Here is a 15,746-nt window from a genome sequence, read left to right on the forward strand (position 1 = left end):
ATACTTGTTTGTAGTCTCTGGTATCCCCAGTGTTTAGGACAGTGGTGCTAGATGGATGACTAGGACACCCCCAGGTTTCTGGCTTGAGTAACTGGGCGGAGCTATTCTCTAAGCTGTGAGGCACAGAGGGCAAACATGGATAGGAACTTAACATTTGAGAAATACTGAGCTTGAGGTGCTTTGTAGGCCATCTGAGAATAAATGCTTAGTAGGCAGTTGACGTGCGGGGATCTGGAAAGCCTCTCAAAGAAATGGTGAGAGATGGAGACTTGAGAATCCAAGCACCTAGACACCAATGATGGGAGTAGTTAACATGGCCCTAGGACCCTTCCCCAGAGTTTCTAGGACACCTTATGCAGCAACGTTGCTTGCTTTGAAAGATAGTAAAGGAAGAAAGTCTTGCCAATTGTCATTCACAAAAGAAAGTCGAAAATATGTTGCCAGAGAGGGGAGGAGAAAGCCAGGAATCACAGGAAGCCAGAAGAGAGTTTCAGGTACTGTGAGAACAGCACAGTAGGTTAGATAAGGACTGAAAGGAGGCCAGTGAGTTGAAGCCCACTGTGGGTGGGGAGGAAGGAGAAAAGGAATGTTTTCCAGAAATGCAAAGCACTACTTAATATTTATTTTATTTTATTTTTTTGAGACGGAGTCTCGCTCTGTTACCCAGGCTGGAGTGCAGTGGCGCAATCTCTGCTCACTGCAACCTCTGCCTCCCAGGTTCAAGTGATTCTCCTGCCTCAGCCTCCAGAGTACCTGGGATTACAGGCACCCACCAACACGCCTGGCTAATTTTTGTATTTTTAGTAGAGACAGGGTTTCACCATATTAGCCAGGCTGGTCTCGAACTCCTGACCTTGTGATCCGCCCACCTCAACCTCCCAAAGTGCTGGGATTACAGGCGTGAGCCACCGTACTCGGCCTATTTTATATTATACTTATTTTATTTTATTTCTCGCTCTGTTATTCAGGCCGAAGTGCAGTGGTACAATCATGGCTCACTACAGCCTCCACCTCCTAATTCTCAAGCAATCCTCCCACCCCAGCCTCCCAGAGTGCTGGGATTACAGATGTAAGCCACTACACCTGGCCTCCATTACTTAAAAATTGTTTAAATTAAAGGCTGGGCGCAGTGGCTCACACCTATAATCGCAGCACTTTGGGAGGCCGAGGCAGGAGGATCACCTGCGGTCAGGAGTTTGAGAGCAGCCTGGCCAGCATGGTGAAACCCCGTCTCTACTAAAAATAAAAAAATTAGCTGGGCATAGTGGTGGGTGCCTGTAATCCCAGCTACTTGGGAGGCTGAGGCTGGAGAATCCCTTGAACCCAGGAGGCAGAGGTTGCAATGAGCAGAGATCATGCCATTGCACTCCAGCCTGGGCAACTGAGTGAAATTCTGCCTCAAAAAAAAAAAAAAAAAAAAAAAGATTAAAATTAAAACTGTCACTTCTGAACACCATTAAAAAACAAAGTGCCTGCTTCGGCAGTACATATACTAAAATTGGAACATTGGAACCATAACAGAGAAGATTAGCATGGCTCCTGCAAAAGATGACAGGCAAATTCATCAAGCATTCCTCTTATTATTATTATTTTTGAGACAGTGTTTCACTCCTATCACCACAGCTGGAGTACAGTGGTGTGATCTCAGCTCACTGCAACCTCCACCTTCCGGGCTCAATGGATTCTTCTGCCTCAGCCTCTGGAGTAGCTGGGACTATAGGCATGCACCACTGTGCTCGGCTAATTTTTGTATTTTTGGTAGAGGCGGGGTTTCACTATGTTACCCAGGCTGGTTTCGAACTCCTGAGCTCAAGCGATCCACCCGCCTCAGTCTCCTAAAGTGCTGGGATTACAGGTATGAGCCACTGTGCCCAGCCTCATATTTTTTATATTCATTTTGAAAAAAAAAACAACATACAAAATATAGATAAGCATTTAGATCACAAGTTCCTCAAACTGGTCTTTGTCGCAGCAATTTAGGAATCACCTAGGTGGTTTTTAAAAATACATGTTCTGCCGGGCATGGTGGCTCATGCCTGTAATCCCAGCACTTTGGGAGTCCGAGGCGGGTGGATCATGAGGTCAGGAGATCGAGACCATCCTGGCCAACACGGTGAAACCCCGTCTCTACTAAAAATACAAAAAAATTAGCCGGGCATGGTGGCGGGCATCTGTAATCCCAGCTACTCTGGGAGACTGAGGCAGGAGAATGGCATGAACCTGGGAGGCGGAGCTTGCAGTGAACTGAGATTGCACCACTGCACTCCAGCCTGGGAACAGAGTAAGACTCCGTCTCAAAAAAAAAAAAAAAAAAAATACAGATTCTGGGTTTGCCCCAGTTCCATAAAATTCACCTCTCAAGGGTGAAGCAGGAGAAAACTATTTTTTAATGTGCCAAGTGACTTTGAAGTGTGACAAGTTTTTCAAACATTTTATTTGGAGTTTTCTGCTTTTATTATTTTTAATTGACACATAATAATTGCATATATTTATGCGGTGCCATGTAAGATTTTGATATAGGCACACAATGTGTAATGATCTAATCAGGGTAATTAACATATCCATAACCTCAAAGGGTTTTGAATCACTCATTTAAACCTCTAATACTCATTTTTGCTTTGACTTTAAGCCCTTTTAGAATAAATAAAGCGATACAAAATATTCATAGATTACTAAACTGTTAGAAGCCAATTGTTACATTTAAGACTTTAATAGGGAACTTAAAGCAATCAAGAAAATAAACTCTCCACAAAGTTTTAAAAAACAACTATAAAATACATCCTGTAGGCCAGGTGCAGTGGCTCAATCCCAGAACTTCGGGAGACGGAGGCAGGCGGATCACCTGAGGTCAGGAGTTCCAGACCAATATGGAGAAACCCCTTCCCTACTAAAAATACAAAATTAGCCGGGTGTGGTGGCGCATGCCTGTAATCCCAGCTACTCGAGAGGCTGTAATTCCAGCTACCCAGGAGGTGGAGGTTGCGGTGAGCTGAGATTGCACCACAGCACTCCAGCCTGGGCAACAAGAGTGAAACTCTGTCTCCAAAAATAAATAAATAAATAAATAAAATCTTGCAGGTTTATTATCAAGAAAATGCTGATGACTATAATTAGGACTATAAATTTAGTTGAGAGTGAGAGCTAGATTAGTAAATAAAATTGTCTGTAAACATTTGTAAATCAGTCATCCTCCTGGGTACGGTTTGTGCTTAAGTGAAGAGCAGGGACAGCTACTGGCTCTGGATGGGGGAGAAGTCTTCCTTGTTTCATAGTCAAGGAAAGCTCCCAGCTGACCACCAACCTCTTCTCTTGGAAAACGCCACAGCTACCTTCTTGCCATTTCTAGAGCAATTTTCCAGCCTGAGTTGCACGACTGCCTCCATTTCCTCACCACTCTTGTTTGTCCCTGGCAGTTCACTTTGATTCTCAAAAGTCCATTAAAAACCCTTTCCAGGTCCTCGGGGATCCCTGGCCATGTAAGCTCTGCAACCAACAAGCAGCTTTTCTAGTACAAAGTCTCTAGAGCTTTCCACAGCCTCTAGCTCGGTCTCTTCCTCTCCAGGCTGGCCACAGACCCCCAGGGACCTATCTGCCATCTCTTGTAAATATCTTTCTAAATTCCCCACTCCCCCTCCCGCCTTTTCCACGACTTTTGAGTTGCAGTAGTTTGCCCAGTTCCCCTTTTCCTTGTAGTCTTTAAATATAAGTCCACAGGTTTTTCATTTGTTTATAGGATTTACTCTCCATCAGGAAATGAAAATAAACATAGGGAAGTTGATAAGTCACAGCTCCCCACCCCCAGCCCTTGCTCAGGGGAAGCCTCTCTAGCAAGGCTCAGATGTTTCCATCTTAAGGTTAAATCACACCGAACAATAGACGCCCTTTGGTTTCACCTCAGTGGGCGGGATGTGCCTGGTTTCATGGATCTCCTGCCCAACACAGGATTTCTCTGGACTCCTTAGAGTGTTTCTTCAAAACTAGTTCAATCTTGATCTAATTAGTCCCCAAAGAGATGCAAACCAAACGAGATACAATTTTTGTTCTCTCAAGAGGGCACACAAATAAAAAATAAAAATTAAGCCTGATAATAGCCTGTTTGGGCCAGCTTGCTGGGAAGCGGACTCCTTTTTATACTGCGGGAGGGGTTCAGAATCAAGAGTCTTAAATATGTGTATCCCCTTCAACCCAGTAATCCCACTTCTAGGAACATATCCTGAGGAAATAATCAAGATGTGCAGTCAAGAACTGATGAACAAAATATACTCACTGCAGAGCCATAATTGAGAAGAACTGGAAAGGACTTACATGCCTCCCAGGTGGGGCTTGGCTCTGCAAATCCTCATCTGACTATGATGGAATGGGGTGCATCCAGTCATGCAGTCATCCGTGCCACAAGTAGTTATTCAGTACCTACTCTGCGTTAGGTAAACAATGCAGAGTATTGTTAACTTGGCTGGGTAAACAGGTAAGTTTTCGGCCCCTCCCCCGCCGGAAAATCCATGATCTCCTAAAGTAAAGCACTTTAAAATTGTTCACATTATTTTTGTGTGTGTATGTGTGTGTGTGTGTGTGTGTGTGTGTGTGTGTGTGTGTGAAGGGGCACTTCATCGCCCTCCACCTCTCATCCCCCACACCGCTAGCAGTTGCCAAATTCAAATAATTTTTCCTTCAATGCCTTTCCCATGTGACCTCTCCTTTTCTTTCAAAAGCAAATCCTAAGTCTGGGAGGTAACCCGATCACCGCGGAAAGAACGCCGACATGGAAATCTTCGGATTGGTTTCTCGTTCCAGGAAGTTGCGCTACTTTGGGCAAATCACGTCATCTCTGGGACTGTTTCTAATCAGAATAAAGAAAGGGCTGGACCAATCTTTCAGATCCTTTGAATCCAATGGACTTTTTGGCCTTATGACGGAACCGTCTGTAGATGAGAGTATCTGAACCCCAGTTAAAGGGAAGGGGACAGTGAAGCCCTGGAAGATCTGGGGCATTTTCCTGGACACCAAAAAGGCAAAGGGCTGTCTAGAGTGAAAGTATAAGACAGACAGGCCCTGTTACAGGAAGGTCCCTGCACTCTGCTCTTCTCCCCGAGCCAACCCCAAACTCTATCAAGCAGGCCTGTCATCCATCCAGGTGCGATGTAATATTAAGAAGCATCAGCTAACGATTATTGGTGCTACTAGGGGCAGGCGATTTGCGGTTCCTTCACTTTCGCACAAAAGTATGAGGTCTGTTTTACTATTCCCATTCTAAAGGCAAAATGGAAGCTCACAGCGGTTAGAGAACTAATGGGAAGTGACAGGTCTATTTGCCACCTTTATACTGGCCAGTCTTCTTTTTTCTCAAAGGGCGGGATGGGGGAGCAGCCTCCCGTGTTATCACCCTCTCCGGCAGAACACAGAAGCATAGGTCATTATGGTAATAAGGGTTTGTTGATTACCAACTGGGAGACAGATATGAGGTAAATCACAAGCATGTAGGTTAGCAGGGCTGCAGAAGTTTGTAAATAAATGATCTCAGAATCTCCTGCAGCCCCGTTCTTTCATTGGTAACCTACCTCCTCCCTGCCCTCATCCCCGTAGCGCCCTTCCCCCATTAGGGTGAAGGGTCAGCTCTAAAAATGCAGTCAGGAAGGAACAATGAGAGTCCTCTCCCCTCCTGGGAGAAATGCAATTTGCATCCCAGATGAGCTCAGATTGGTGAAGCCTCGTTTGGACTCTGATCCTTGCAGTAAGGATCTGCTCTGGGAATCTCCTGTGACCTATTGAGGTTTGCTGCTCCAAAGGAATAAGGAGTCTTTGACATTAATGTCCATTTAACTCAGGGATCTAAAAAGGCAGGTTAGTGTTAGAGTTCTATGGGCACCCCAAAATTGTACCTAAGAGTGTGTGTGTGCATCCATAATGTGTGTTTTCCTGGGGATGGTGTAGCTTTCTTGAGATTGTCAAAGGAATTCAGAGCTGCCCAAAGGTTAAAAACTTGTGTGACAAGTGAGTGTGATGAAGGAGGAACAGTGGTGCAAATCCTGTTGGGGGGGGGAATGACTTAACAAACCCAGACGTGGGGGTGGGAGGGAAATAATTCAGGTGAGACTCCATTCACAGGTAGGATTCTTTTTTCTTTTTTGTAGGTAACATTTTTTGTTTTCTTCCGTGTGCCAGGCATTGTTCTAAACTAAATATACAAGGCCAGGTGCAGTGGCTAACTCCTGTAATTCCAACACTTTGAGAAGCCGAGGTGGGTGGGTCACTTGAGGTCAGGAGTTCGAGACCAGCCTCATCAACATGGTGAAACCCCAGCTCTACTAAAAATAGAAAAATTAGCCAGGCATGGTGGCTGGTGCCTGTAGTCTCAGCTGCTTGGGAGGCTGAGGCAGGAGAATCTCTTGAACCCCGGAGGAGGATGTTGCAGTGAGCTGAGATTGCACCACTGCACTCCAGCCTGGGCAACTGAGAAGACTGTCTCAAAAATAAAAACTAAAAAAAAATAAAGATAAACAAATAAACTAAAATCTATGAGAATTAGGTAATTCTGTATCTCTCTTTTTCTTTTTTTTTTTTGAGACAGAGTCTCGCTCTGTCACCCAGGCTGGAGTGCAGTGCTCCTATCTCGGCTCACTGCAAGCTCCGCCTCCCGGATTCATGCCATTCTCCTGCCTCAGCCTCCCGAGTAGCTGGGACTACAGGTGCTCGCCACCATGCCCGGCTAATTTTTTTATATTTTTAGTAGAGACGGGGTTTCACCGTGTTAGCCAGGATGGTTTCGATCTCCTGACCTTGTGATCCACCCGCCTCGGCCTCCCAAAGTGCTGGGATTACAGGCGTGAGCCACCGCGCCCGGCCTCCTTTTTTTTATTTTTGACATAGTTTTGCTCTTATCCCCCAGACTGGAGTGCAGTGGTGCGATCTTGGCTTACTGCAACCTCCACCTCCCGGGTTCAAGTGATTCTCCTGCCTCAGCCTCCCAAGTAGCTGGAGTTACAGGTGCACACCACTAGGACTGGCTAATTTTTGTGTTTTTTTAGTAGAGACGGGGTTACACCATGTTGGCCAGGCTGGTCTTGAACTCCTGACCTCAGGTGATCCACCTGCCTTGGCCTCCCAAAGTTCTGGGATTACAGGAGTGAGCCACCGCGCCCAGCCTAATTTATTTATTTTTTTTTTAGAGATGAGTCTCGCTCTGTTGCCAGGCTGGAGTGCAGTGGCGCGGTATCAGCTCACTGCAAGCTCCACCTTCCAGGTTCAAGCGATTCTCCTGCCTCAGCCTCCCAAGTAGCTGGGACTACTGGCGCATGCCACCATGCACAGCTAATCTGTAATTTTAGTAGAGATGGGGTTTCACCATTTTGGCCAGGATGGTCTTGATCTCTTGACCTCGTGATCTGCCCACCTTGGCCTCCCAAAGTGCTTGGATTACAAGCGTGAGCCACCGCGCCCGGCCTAAATTTTAAACTCTTTGTAGAGACAGGGTCTTGCTATGTTGCTCAGAATGTTCTCAAACTCCTGAGCTCAAGCAATCCTCCTGCCTTGGCCTCCTGAAGTGCTGGGATTAAAGGCATGACCCACCGTGTCCAGCCTTTTGTGGGCTTTTTGACATTGTTTTATGTTTTTCTTTGGTGAAGTGCCTTTTCAAATCATTTGCCCTTTTTTTGTTGTTGGGCTGTTTATCTTATTACTGCATTTTGAGGGTTCATTATATACTCTGGATACAAGCCCTTTGCCAGATATGTGTGTTGCTAATATTCTCTACCAGTCTGTGGCTTATCTTTGCATTCTCCTAAATTTCTTTCAGAGAGCATACATTCTGGCAGAAGAGTTCTTAGTCCTGGGCCTGGCAGATTTATTTCTTTCAGGACCCGAGGCCTCTGCTGCAAACATGTACCACCAGATCTTTGGTCAGAATATGAAGCATATGAGCTTGATCATTGTTATGGTCACAACTTTTGTATCCCCTCAAAATTCGTATGTTGAAACCTAATCTCCAATGTGATAGTGTTAAGAGTTGGGGCCGTTTGAGAGGTGACGAATGGGCTTCGCGCCCTTATAAAAGAGGGCCAAAGGAGATTGTTTACCCCTTCCACCATGTGAGTGCACAGCTGTAAGACACCATCTGTGAGGAATAGGCTCTCACCAGATACTAGCACCTCGCTCTTGGACTTCCCAGCTTCCACAATTATGAGACATAAATGTCTGTTGTTTATTTTATTTATTTATTTATTTTTGAGACATTGTTTTGCTCTTGTTGCCCGGGCTAGAGTGCAATGGCACAACACTGCAACCTTCACCTCCCAGGTTCAAGCAATTTTCCTGTCTCAGCCTCCCGAGTAGCTGGGATCACAGCCACCCACCACCATGCCCAACTAATTTCTGTATTTTTAGTAGAGACAGGGTTTCATCGTACTGGTCAGGTTGGTCTCGAACTCTGATCTCATGTGATCCGCCCACTTCGGTCTCCCAAAGTGCTGGGATTACAGGCGTGAGCCATCGCACCCAACCTGTTGTTTATTCTTTATAAGTCATCCCGCATATGGTATTTTTTTTTTCTTTTTTTGAGACAGGGTCTTGCTCTGTCACCCAGGCTAGAGTACAGTGACATGATCACGGCTCACTGCAGCTTCAACCTCCTGAGCTCAAAACAATGCTCCCACCTCAGCTTTTCAAATATCTGGGACAACAGATGTGTGACACCATGCCTGGCTAATTTTTTGATTATTTGTAGAAATGGGGTCTCCCTATGTTGCCCAGGCTGGTATTTTCTTATAGAAGCCTGAATGGACAAAGACACTGTCCATCTTTTTCTTTTTCTTTTTTTTTTGAGACAGAGTCTTGCTCTATCACCCAGGCTGGAGTGTAGTGGTGCAGTCTCAGCTTGCTGCAACCTCCACCTCCTGGGTTCAAGTGATTCTCCTGCCTCAGCCACCCGAATAGCTGGGATTACAGGCACGTGCCACCACACCCGGCTAATTTCTGTATTTTTAGTAGAGACGGGGTTTCGCCATGTTGGCCAGGCTGGTCTCAAACTCCTGACCTCAGGTGATCCACCTGTGTTGGCCTCCCAAAGTGTTGGATTACAGGTGTGAGCCACTGCGCCTGGCCCATCTTTTTTTTTTTTTTTTTTTTGGAGAGAGAGAGAGAGAGTTTTGCTGTGTTGCTCAGGCTGATCTCAAACTCCTGGCCTCAAGTGATTCCCCCACCTTGGCCTCCTACAGGATGTAATCCCATGCCTGGCCATTCTTAAATTTTATGATGTCCTCACACTTGTAATCCCAGCACTTTGGGAGGACAAGGCAGGTGCATCAACTGAGGTCAGGAGTTCGAGACTAGCCATGCCAACATGGTGAAACCCCGTCTCTACTAAAAATAACAAAAATTAGCCAGATGTGGTGGCTAGTGCCTGTAATCCCAGCTATCCCGGTGGCTGAGGCATGAGAATCGCTTAAACTGGGAGGCAGAGGTTGCAGTGAGCTGAGATCGCGCCACTGCACTCTAGCCCGGCAGACAGAGAGACACGCTTTGTCTCGGAGAAAAAAAAAAAAGTTTTGTGAAGTCCACTTTATCAAGTTTTTATGTACTGTATTTCCTTGTTGTAGCTAAGAAATATTTGGTGAAAAAGATTTTCCCTGTTTTATTTTATTTGTTTCAGTGTCTCGCTCTGTCACCCAGGCTGGAGTGCAGTAGTATGATCTCGGCTGAATGCAACCTCCAACTCCTGGGTTCGAGTGATTCTCCTGCCTCAGCCTCCTGAGTGGTTTGGGATTACAGGCCCTTGCCACCACACCCAGATTTTTTTCACGTAATTTTTGTATTTTTTGGTAGAGATAGGGTTTTATCACGTTGACTGGGCTGCTCTCCAAAGTACTGACCTCAAGTGATCTGTCTGCTTCAGGCTCCCAAAGTGCTAGGATTACAGGCATCAGCCACTGCGCCCAGCCTGACCAATCTTGATAAATGATTTTTGTGTACTTGGAAAGAATGCGTATTCTGCTGTTGTTTTGTTGGACAATATTTCTTTTTTGAGACGGAGTCTCACTCTGTCACCCAGGCTGGAGTGCAGTGGCATGATCTTGGCTCACTGAAACCTCTACCCCCTGGGTTCAAGCAATTCTCCTGCCTCAGTCTCCTGAGTAGCTGAGACTACAAGCGCACGCCACCATGCCTGGCTAATTTTCGTATTTTTAGTAGAGACGGGGTTTCACCATGCTGGCCAGGCTGGTCTTGAACTCCTGACCTCGTGATCCACCCGCCTCAGCCTCCCAAAGTGCTGGGCTTACAGGTGTGAGCCACTGTGCCCGGCCCTGATTTTCTATTCTATCAATTATTGACAACAGGATCTGACTATAATTGAAGATTTGTCTATTTCTCATTGATTCCATCAAGTTTTTTTTCCTTCTTCATGTTTTGAAGCTTTTTTTTTTTTTTTTTGAGACGGAGTCTTACTCTGTCACCCAGGCTGAAGTGCAGTGGCGCGATCTCCGCTCACTGCAAGCTCCGCCTCTCGCGTTCACGCCATTCTCCTGCCTCAGCCTCCCCAGCAGCTGGGACTACACGCACATGCCGCTATGCCCGGCTAATTTTTTTGTACTTTTAGTAGAGACTGGGTTTCACCGTTGTTAGCCAGGATGGTCTCGATCTCCTGACTTCGTGATCCACCTGCCTCGGCCTCCCAAAGTGCTGGGATTACAGGCGTGAACCACCACACCCAGCCTTTTTTTGTTATTTTTGAGTAGGATATAAGTGAGAAATTCAAGAAAATTTTGAGGCATTTAAGAACACAGGTTGGCCAGGCGCGGTGGCTCATACCTGTAATCCTAGCACTTTGGGAGGCTGAGACAGGTGGATTACTTGAGGTCAGGCGTTTGAAACCAGCCTGGCCAATATGATGAAACCGTGTCTCTACTAAAAATACAAAAAAAACTAGCCAGATGTGGTGGCACATGCCTGTAATCCCAGCTACTTGGGAGGCTGAGGCAGGAGAATTGCTTGAACCCGGGAGGCAGAGGTTGCAGTGAGCCGAGATCATGCCACTGCACTCCAGCCCGGGCGACAGGGCAAAACTCCATCTCAAAAAAAACACAACAAAACAGTTTATAGGTTAAGCAAATGACAGACCTCAGGATTATATTATTCTAGGGAACACAGAGCATCTGGCCCACAAGCCAGCCCTCATCAGAGTGACTTATTTTTAGGCTTTGCAACCCACATTAATTGCTCTTTTTTTTTTTTCCTTTTTTCCACGTTTTAAAATTGTATATATTTGAATCGAAGTACATGTCAGGATAAAGAATCAAAAGAATTATCAAAAATATTAGGCTGAATCCTATGAAGTTGTTAACAACGCCTTTGACCTTTAAAAGAGGTAATTTCTTTTTTTTTTTTTTTTTTTTTTTTTGAGACGAAGTCTTGCTCTGTCACCCAGGCTGGAGTGCAGTGGCCGGATCTCAGCTCACTGCAAGCTCCGCCTCCCAGGTTTACGCCATTCTCCTGCCTCAGCCTCCCGAATAGCTGGGACTACAGGCGCCCACCACCTCGCCCGGCTAGCTTTTTGTATTTTTTAGTAGAGACGGGGTTTCACCGTGTTAGCCAGGAAGGTCTCGATCTCCTGACCTCGTGATCCACCCGTCTCGGCCTCCCAAAGTGCTGGGATTACAGGCTTGAGCCACCGCGCCCGGCAAAGAGGTAATTTCTTACAAAATAAGGATATTTGTTCATTATAGTTTTTTTGGAATAGAGAAACACTGGGAGCTATTTAGATGTCTTCTTTTTCTTTCTATTTATTTATTTAATTTATTTATTTAGTAGAAAGACAGGGTCTTACTATGTTCCCCAGGCTGGTCTTGAACTCCTGGGCTCCAGTGATCCTCCTGCCTCATCTTCCCAAAGTGCTGGGATTACAGGCTTGAGTCACCGTGCCTGTAATGTTTTTCATCATAACATTGTTCAGAATAGTGAAAAAAATGAGAGTAATCTAAATGTCAAACAAATAAATCATGCCACATCCATATCACAAAATTAAAATCAATGTTTTAGATTTAATAACTCACTCCCTTTGTGTTCTCATGAACACATGATTTAATATTGGTTTCATGACATTAAGTTCCATTTATACATGCTGGAAACTTCCAAATTTATATCTAACGTCCAACTATAGCTCCCCAAATCCAGCCCAAGACATTGAATTTCCTCTGTAGTGTCCCGGCAAGTTCTGGAGTATGTCACCTCCTCATGGATGCATCCTTGGCACCTGGGGGCAGATTCCAAACAAGTCCACTTCTTTTAAATGTCTCAGTAAACTTTTTTTTTTTTTTTTTTAGAATGGGTCTCACTCTGTTGCCCAGACTGGAGTGCAGTGGCATGATCTCGGCTCACTGCAAACTTTACCTCTGGGGCTCAAGCGATCCTCTCACCTCAGCCCTGCAGGTAGGTGGGAACACAGGCACATGCCACCACGCCAGGCTAATTTTTTGTATTTTAGTAGAGACGGGGTCTTGCCACATTGCCCAGGCTGGTCTCAAACTCCTAGGCTCAAGGAATCCGACTGCCTCAGCCTCCCACAGTGCTGAGATGACAGGTGTGAGCCGCTGTGCTCAGCCTCAGTAAACTTCTTTGCCACCGGGTCTGGTTCAACCTCAGGCAGGGGGGCTCATTTAGATTTGCCTTGACTCAGCCCTATGGTTTTTTTTTTTTGGTGGGGGGATGAAGTCTCACTCTGTCACCCAGGCTGGAGTGCAGTAGCGTGATCTCGGCTCACTGCAACCTCTGCCTCCCAGGTTCAAGCGATTCCCCTGCCTCAGCCTCCAGAGTAGCTGGGACTACAGGCTCGCGCCATCATGCCCGGCTAATTTTTTGTATTTTTAGTAGAGATGGGGTTTCACCGTGTTAGCCATGATGGTCTCGATCTCCTGACCTTGTGATCCGCCTGCCTCGGCCTCCCAAAGTGCTGGGATTACAGGTGTGAGCCACCGTGCTCAGCTGACTCAGCCCTATAGTTAATAGCTGCTCCCCATAAATGCTTTTCTTATAATCTTTAAGAGTTTTGTTTTCATCACCTGGCATCAGATCCTCCATTATTCCAATTTCTTGTTATTGTTTGTGATAGGTAATCTTAGGTCAACTTTGCTGGGCCAGGGTGCCCAGAAACTTGGTCAAACATTATTCTGGATACTACTGTGAAGGTGTTTTTGGATGAGATTATACTTTTTTTTTTTTTGAGATGGAGTCTTGCTCTGCCACCCAGGCTGGAGTGCTATGGCGTGGTCTCAGCTCACTGCAACTTTTGCCTCCTGGCTTCAAGCAATTCTCTTGCCTCAGCCTCCTGAGTAGCTGGGATTACAGGCCTATGCCACCATGCCCATCTGATTTTTGTATTTTTAGTAGAGGCGAGGTTTCACCATGTTGGCCAGGCTGGTCTTGAACGCCTGACCCTGTGATCTGCCCACCTCAGCCTCCCAAAGTGCTGGGATTACAGTGCCCGGCGAGATTAACATTTTAATTGGTGGACTTCGAGTAAAGCAAATTACTATCCGTAATATGGGTGGGCCTTATCCAATCAGTTTAAGGCCTTAATATAAAAAAGACTGACTTCCTCCTGAGCAAGAAGAAATTCTGCCAGCAGACTGCCTTTTGGCTTGAACTGTCTCTTCTCTGATGGCCCACAATAAAGATTTAGACTCCCCAGGCCTCCACAATTGTGTGAGCCAAATCCTTAAAATGTTTCTCTATCTATACATGTCCTATTAGTTCTGTTTCTCTGGAGAACCCTAACACATTAATCTTTTATTTTTATTTTTTTGAGACAGTCTCTCTCTGTTGCCCAAACTGGAGTGCAGTGGCATGATCTCGGCTCGCTGCAACCTCTGCCTCCCAGGTTCAAGCGATTCTCCTCCCTCAGCCTCCAGAGTAGCTATGGTTACAGGCATGCGCGACCACACCCAGCTACTTCTTGTACTTTTAGTAGAGACAGGATTTCACCATGTTGGTCAGGCTAGTCTCGAACTCCTGACCTGGTGATCCACCCCCCCCCCCCCCACCCCGCCTTTGGCATCCCAAAGTGCTGGGATTACAGGTGTGACCCACCGCGCCTGGCCTACATTATTCTTTACATTCAGCTACCCCAGTTCAAATTGCTGTGTGGTTTCTGTCTCCTGATTGGACTGTGATGAATACATTATTATTCTCTCCTCAACTCCCAATCCATATGTGCAGATACTTACCTAGCATCTCTATCTGGATGTCTAATAGGTATCTCAAAAGCATCACAAACTTCTTATCCCCAAAAGTAGCTCTTGATGCTCCTCCTACAAACTTGTTTTTTTTTCTTTTGAGTTGCAGCGAGCCAAGATTGTGCCACTGCACTCCAGCCTGGTGAAAGAGCGAGACTCCATCTCAAAAAAAAAAAAAAAAAAAAAAGAATTTCATGGGTTTTTTTTTTTTTTTTTTGAGACGGAGTCTCACGCTGTTGCCCAGGCTGGAGTGCAGTGGCGCGATCTCGGCTCACTGCAAGCTCCGCCTCCCGGGTTCCCGCCATTCTCCTGCCTCAGCCTCCTGAGTAGCTGGGACTACAGGCGCCCGCCACCGCGCCCGGCTAATTTTTTGTATTTTTAGTAGAGACGGGGTTTCACTGTGGTCTCGATCTCCTGACCTTGTGATCCGCCCGCCTCGGCCTCCCAAAGTGCTGGGATTACAGGCTTGAGCCACCGCGCCCGGCCAATTTCATGGGTTTTTGTTTGTTTGTTTTAAGTCTCACTCCTGTTCCCCCAGACTGGAGTGCCATGGCGTGATCTCAGCTCACTGCAACCTCTGCCTCCCAGGTTCAAGCGATTCTCCTGCCTCAGCCTCCCAAGTAGCTGGGATTACAGGCGACTGCCACCATGCCTGGCTAATTTTTGTATTTTTAGTAGAGACAGGGTTTCACCATGTTGGCCAGCCTAGTCTTGAACTCCTGACCTCAGGTGATCCACCCGCCTTGGCCTCCCAAAATGCTGGGATTCAGGCCTTCCCCTTTTAATGATATATTTTGATGACCAGAAATTCTTAATTTTTATATAGTCAGTTGTTTTTTACAGCAAAGCACCTGTGAGCATAGTCAAATTTATCACACTTATCCTTTATAATTTAAATGTCTTACTTAAGAAAACTTCCCTTTCCCAAGTTAATAAGTACATTTGATATTTTCTCCTAAAAATTATGTTCCATCTTTCACATTTAGGTTGTTAAGCCACCAATAATTGATTTTTCTGTATGGTGTGAGGTAGGGTTCAAATTTTCACCCCTTACTCAGAAGGCTGTTTTTCTACATAATAGTTTCGGTTTGATCTCCCTGCTTTCTGGAATCTCTTATCCTATGAAACACTATCAAGATTCTACAACAATGAAGCAAAACAAAGTATCAATCCCACAGTTTTATTTGTAAAGAACAAAGCATGAAAAGTCATATTTAAAGGTACTCCCAAACCTGAAAAACCCACGTCAGTTTATCTGATATGTATGTTAAAGTGCTTAATATCACAATACTCTTTTAAATTTTATATTATGTTCAGATGAGAAAAAAAATCCAGTTCTGATGCATTTTGTTAACAATACAAAGAAAAACAATATAATTTAAATTGAGAAATGCTAATTTGAAAAGAAAGATACACAGGGTACATTTATATATGATTCAAGTGTAACACAGAGCATTCTAAATGTTTCACACCCTCATTTGATTGACAACAGGAACTCCTTACTATACTTCTCTATTGTTGACAAGACTT

General features: G+C 45.5%; 1 protein-coding gene and 1 non-coding gene across 3 annotated transcripts in view; one reads left to right on the forward strand and one right to left on the reverse strand.

Annotated features, from left to right (window-relative positions):
• The first annotated feature begins 1,481 nt into the window (after positions 1–1,481).
• On the forward strand, positions 1,482–1,583 carry LOC114671150 (U6 spliceosomal RNA). Its single transcript, XR_003721045.2, has one exon. It is a non-coding gene; the product is annotated as a U6 spliceosomal RNA (small nuclear RNA).
• Positions 1,584–11,998: 10,415 nt separating this feature from the next.
• DENND5B (DENN domain containing 5B) overlaps positions 11,999–15,746 on the reverse strand; it is a 208,577-nt gene continuing 204,829 nt past the window's right edge. For both annotated transcript variants that reach the window (XM_077953825.1, XM_077953824.1), the window contains one exon: positions 11,999–12,238. In XM_077953825.1, the coding sequence (XP_077809951.1) occupies positions 12,210–12,238 (29 nt within the window). In that variant the 3' untranslated portion in view covers positions 11,999–12,209. The remainder of the gene's footprint in view (positions 12,239–15,746) is intronic.

This window comes from Macaca mulatta, chromosome 11 (genome assembly GCF_049350105.2).
Source record: "Macaca mulatta isolate MMU2019108-1 chromosome 11, T2T-MMU8v2.0, whole genome shotgun sequence".
NCBI classification, from domain to species: Eukaryota; Metazoa; Chordata; class Mammalia; order Primates; family Cercopithecidae; genus Macaca; species Macaca mulatta.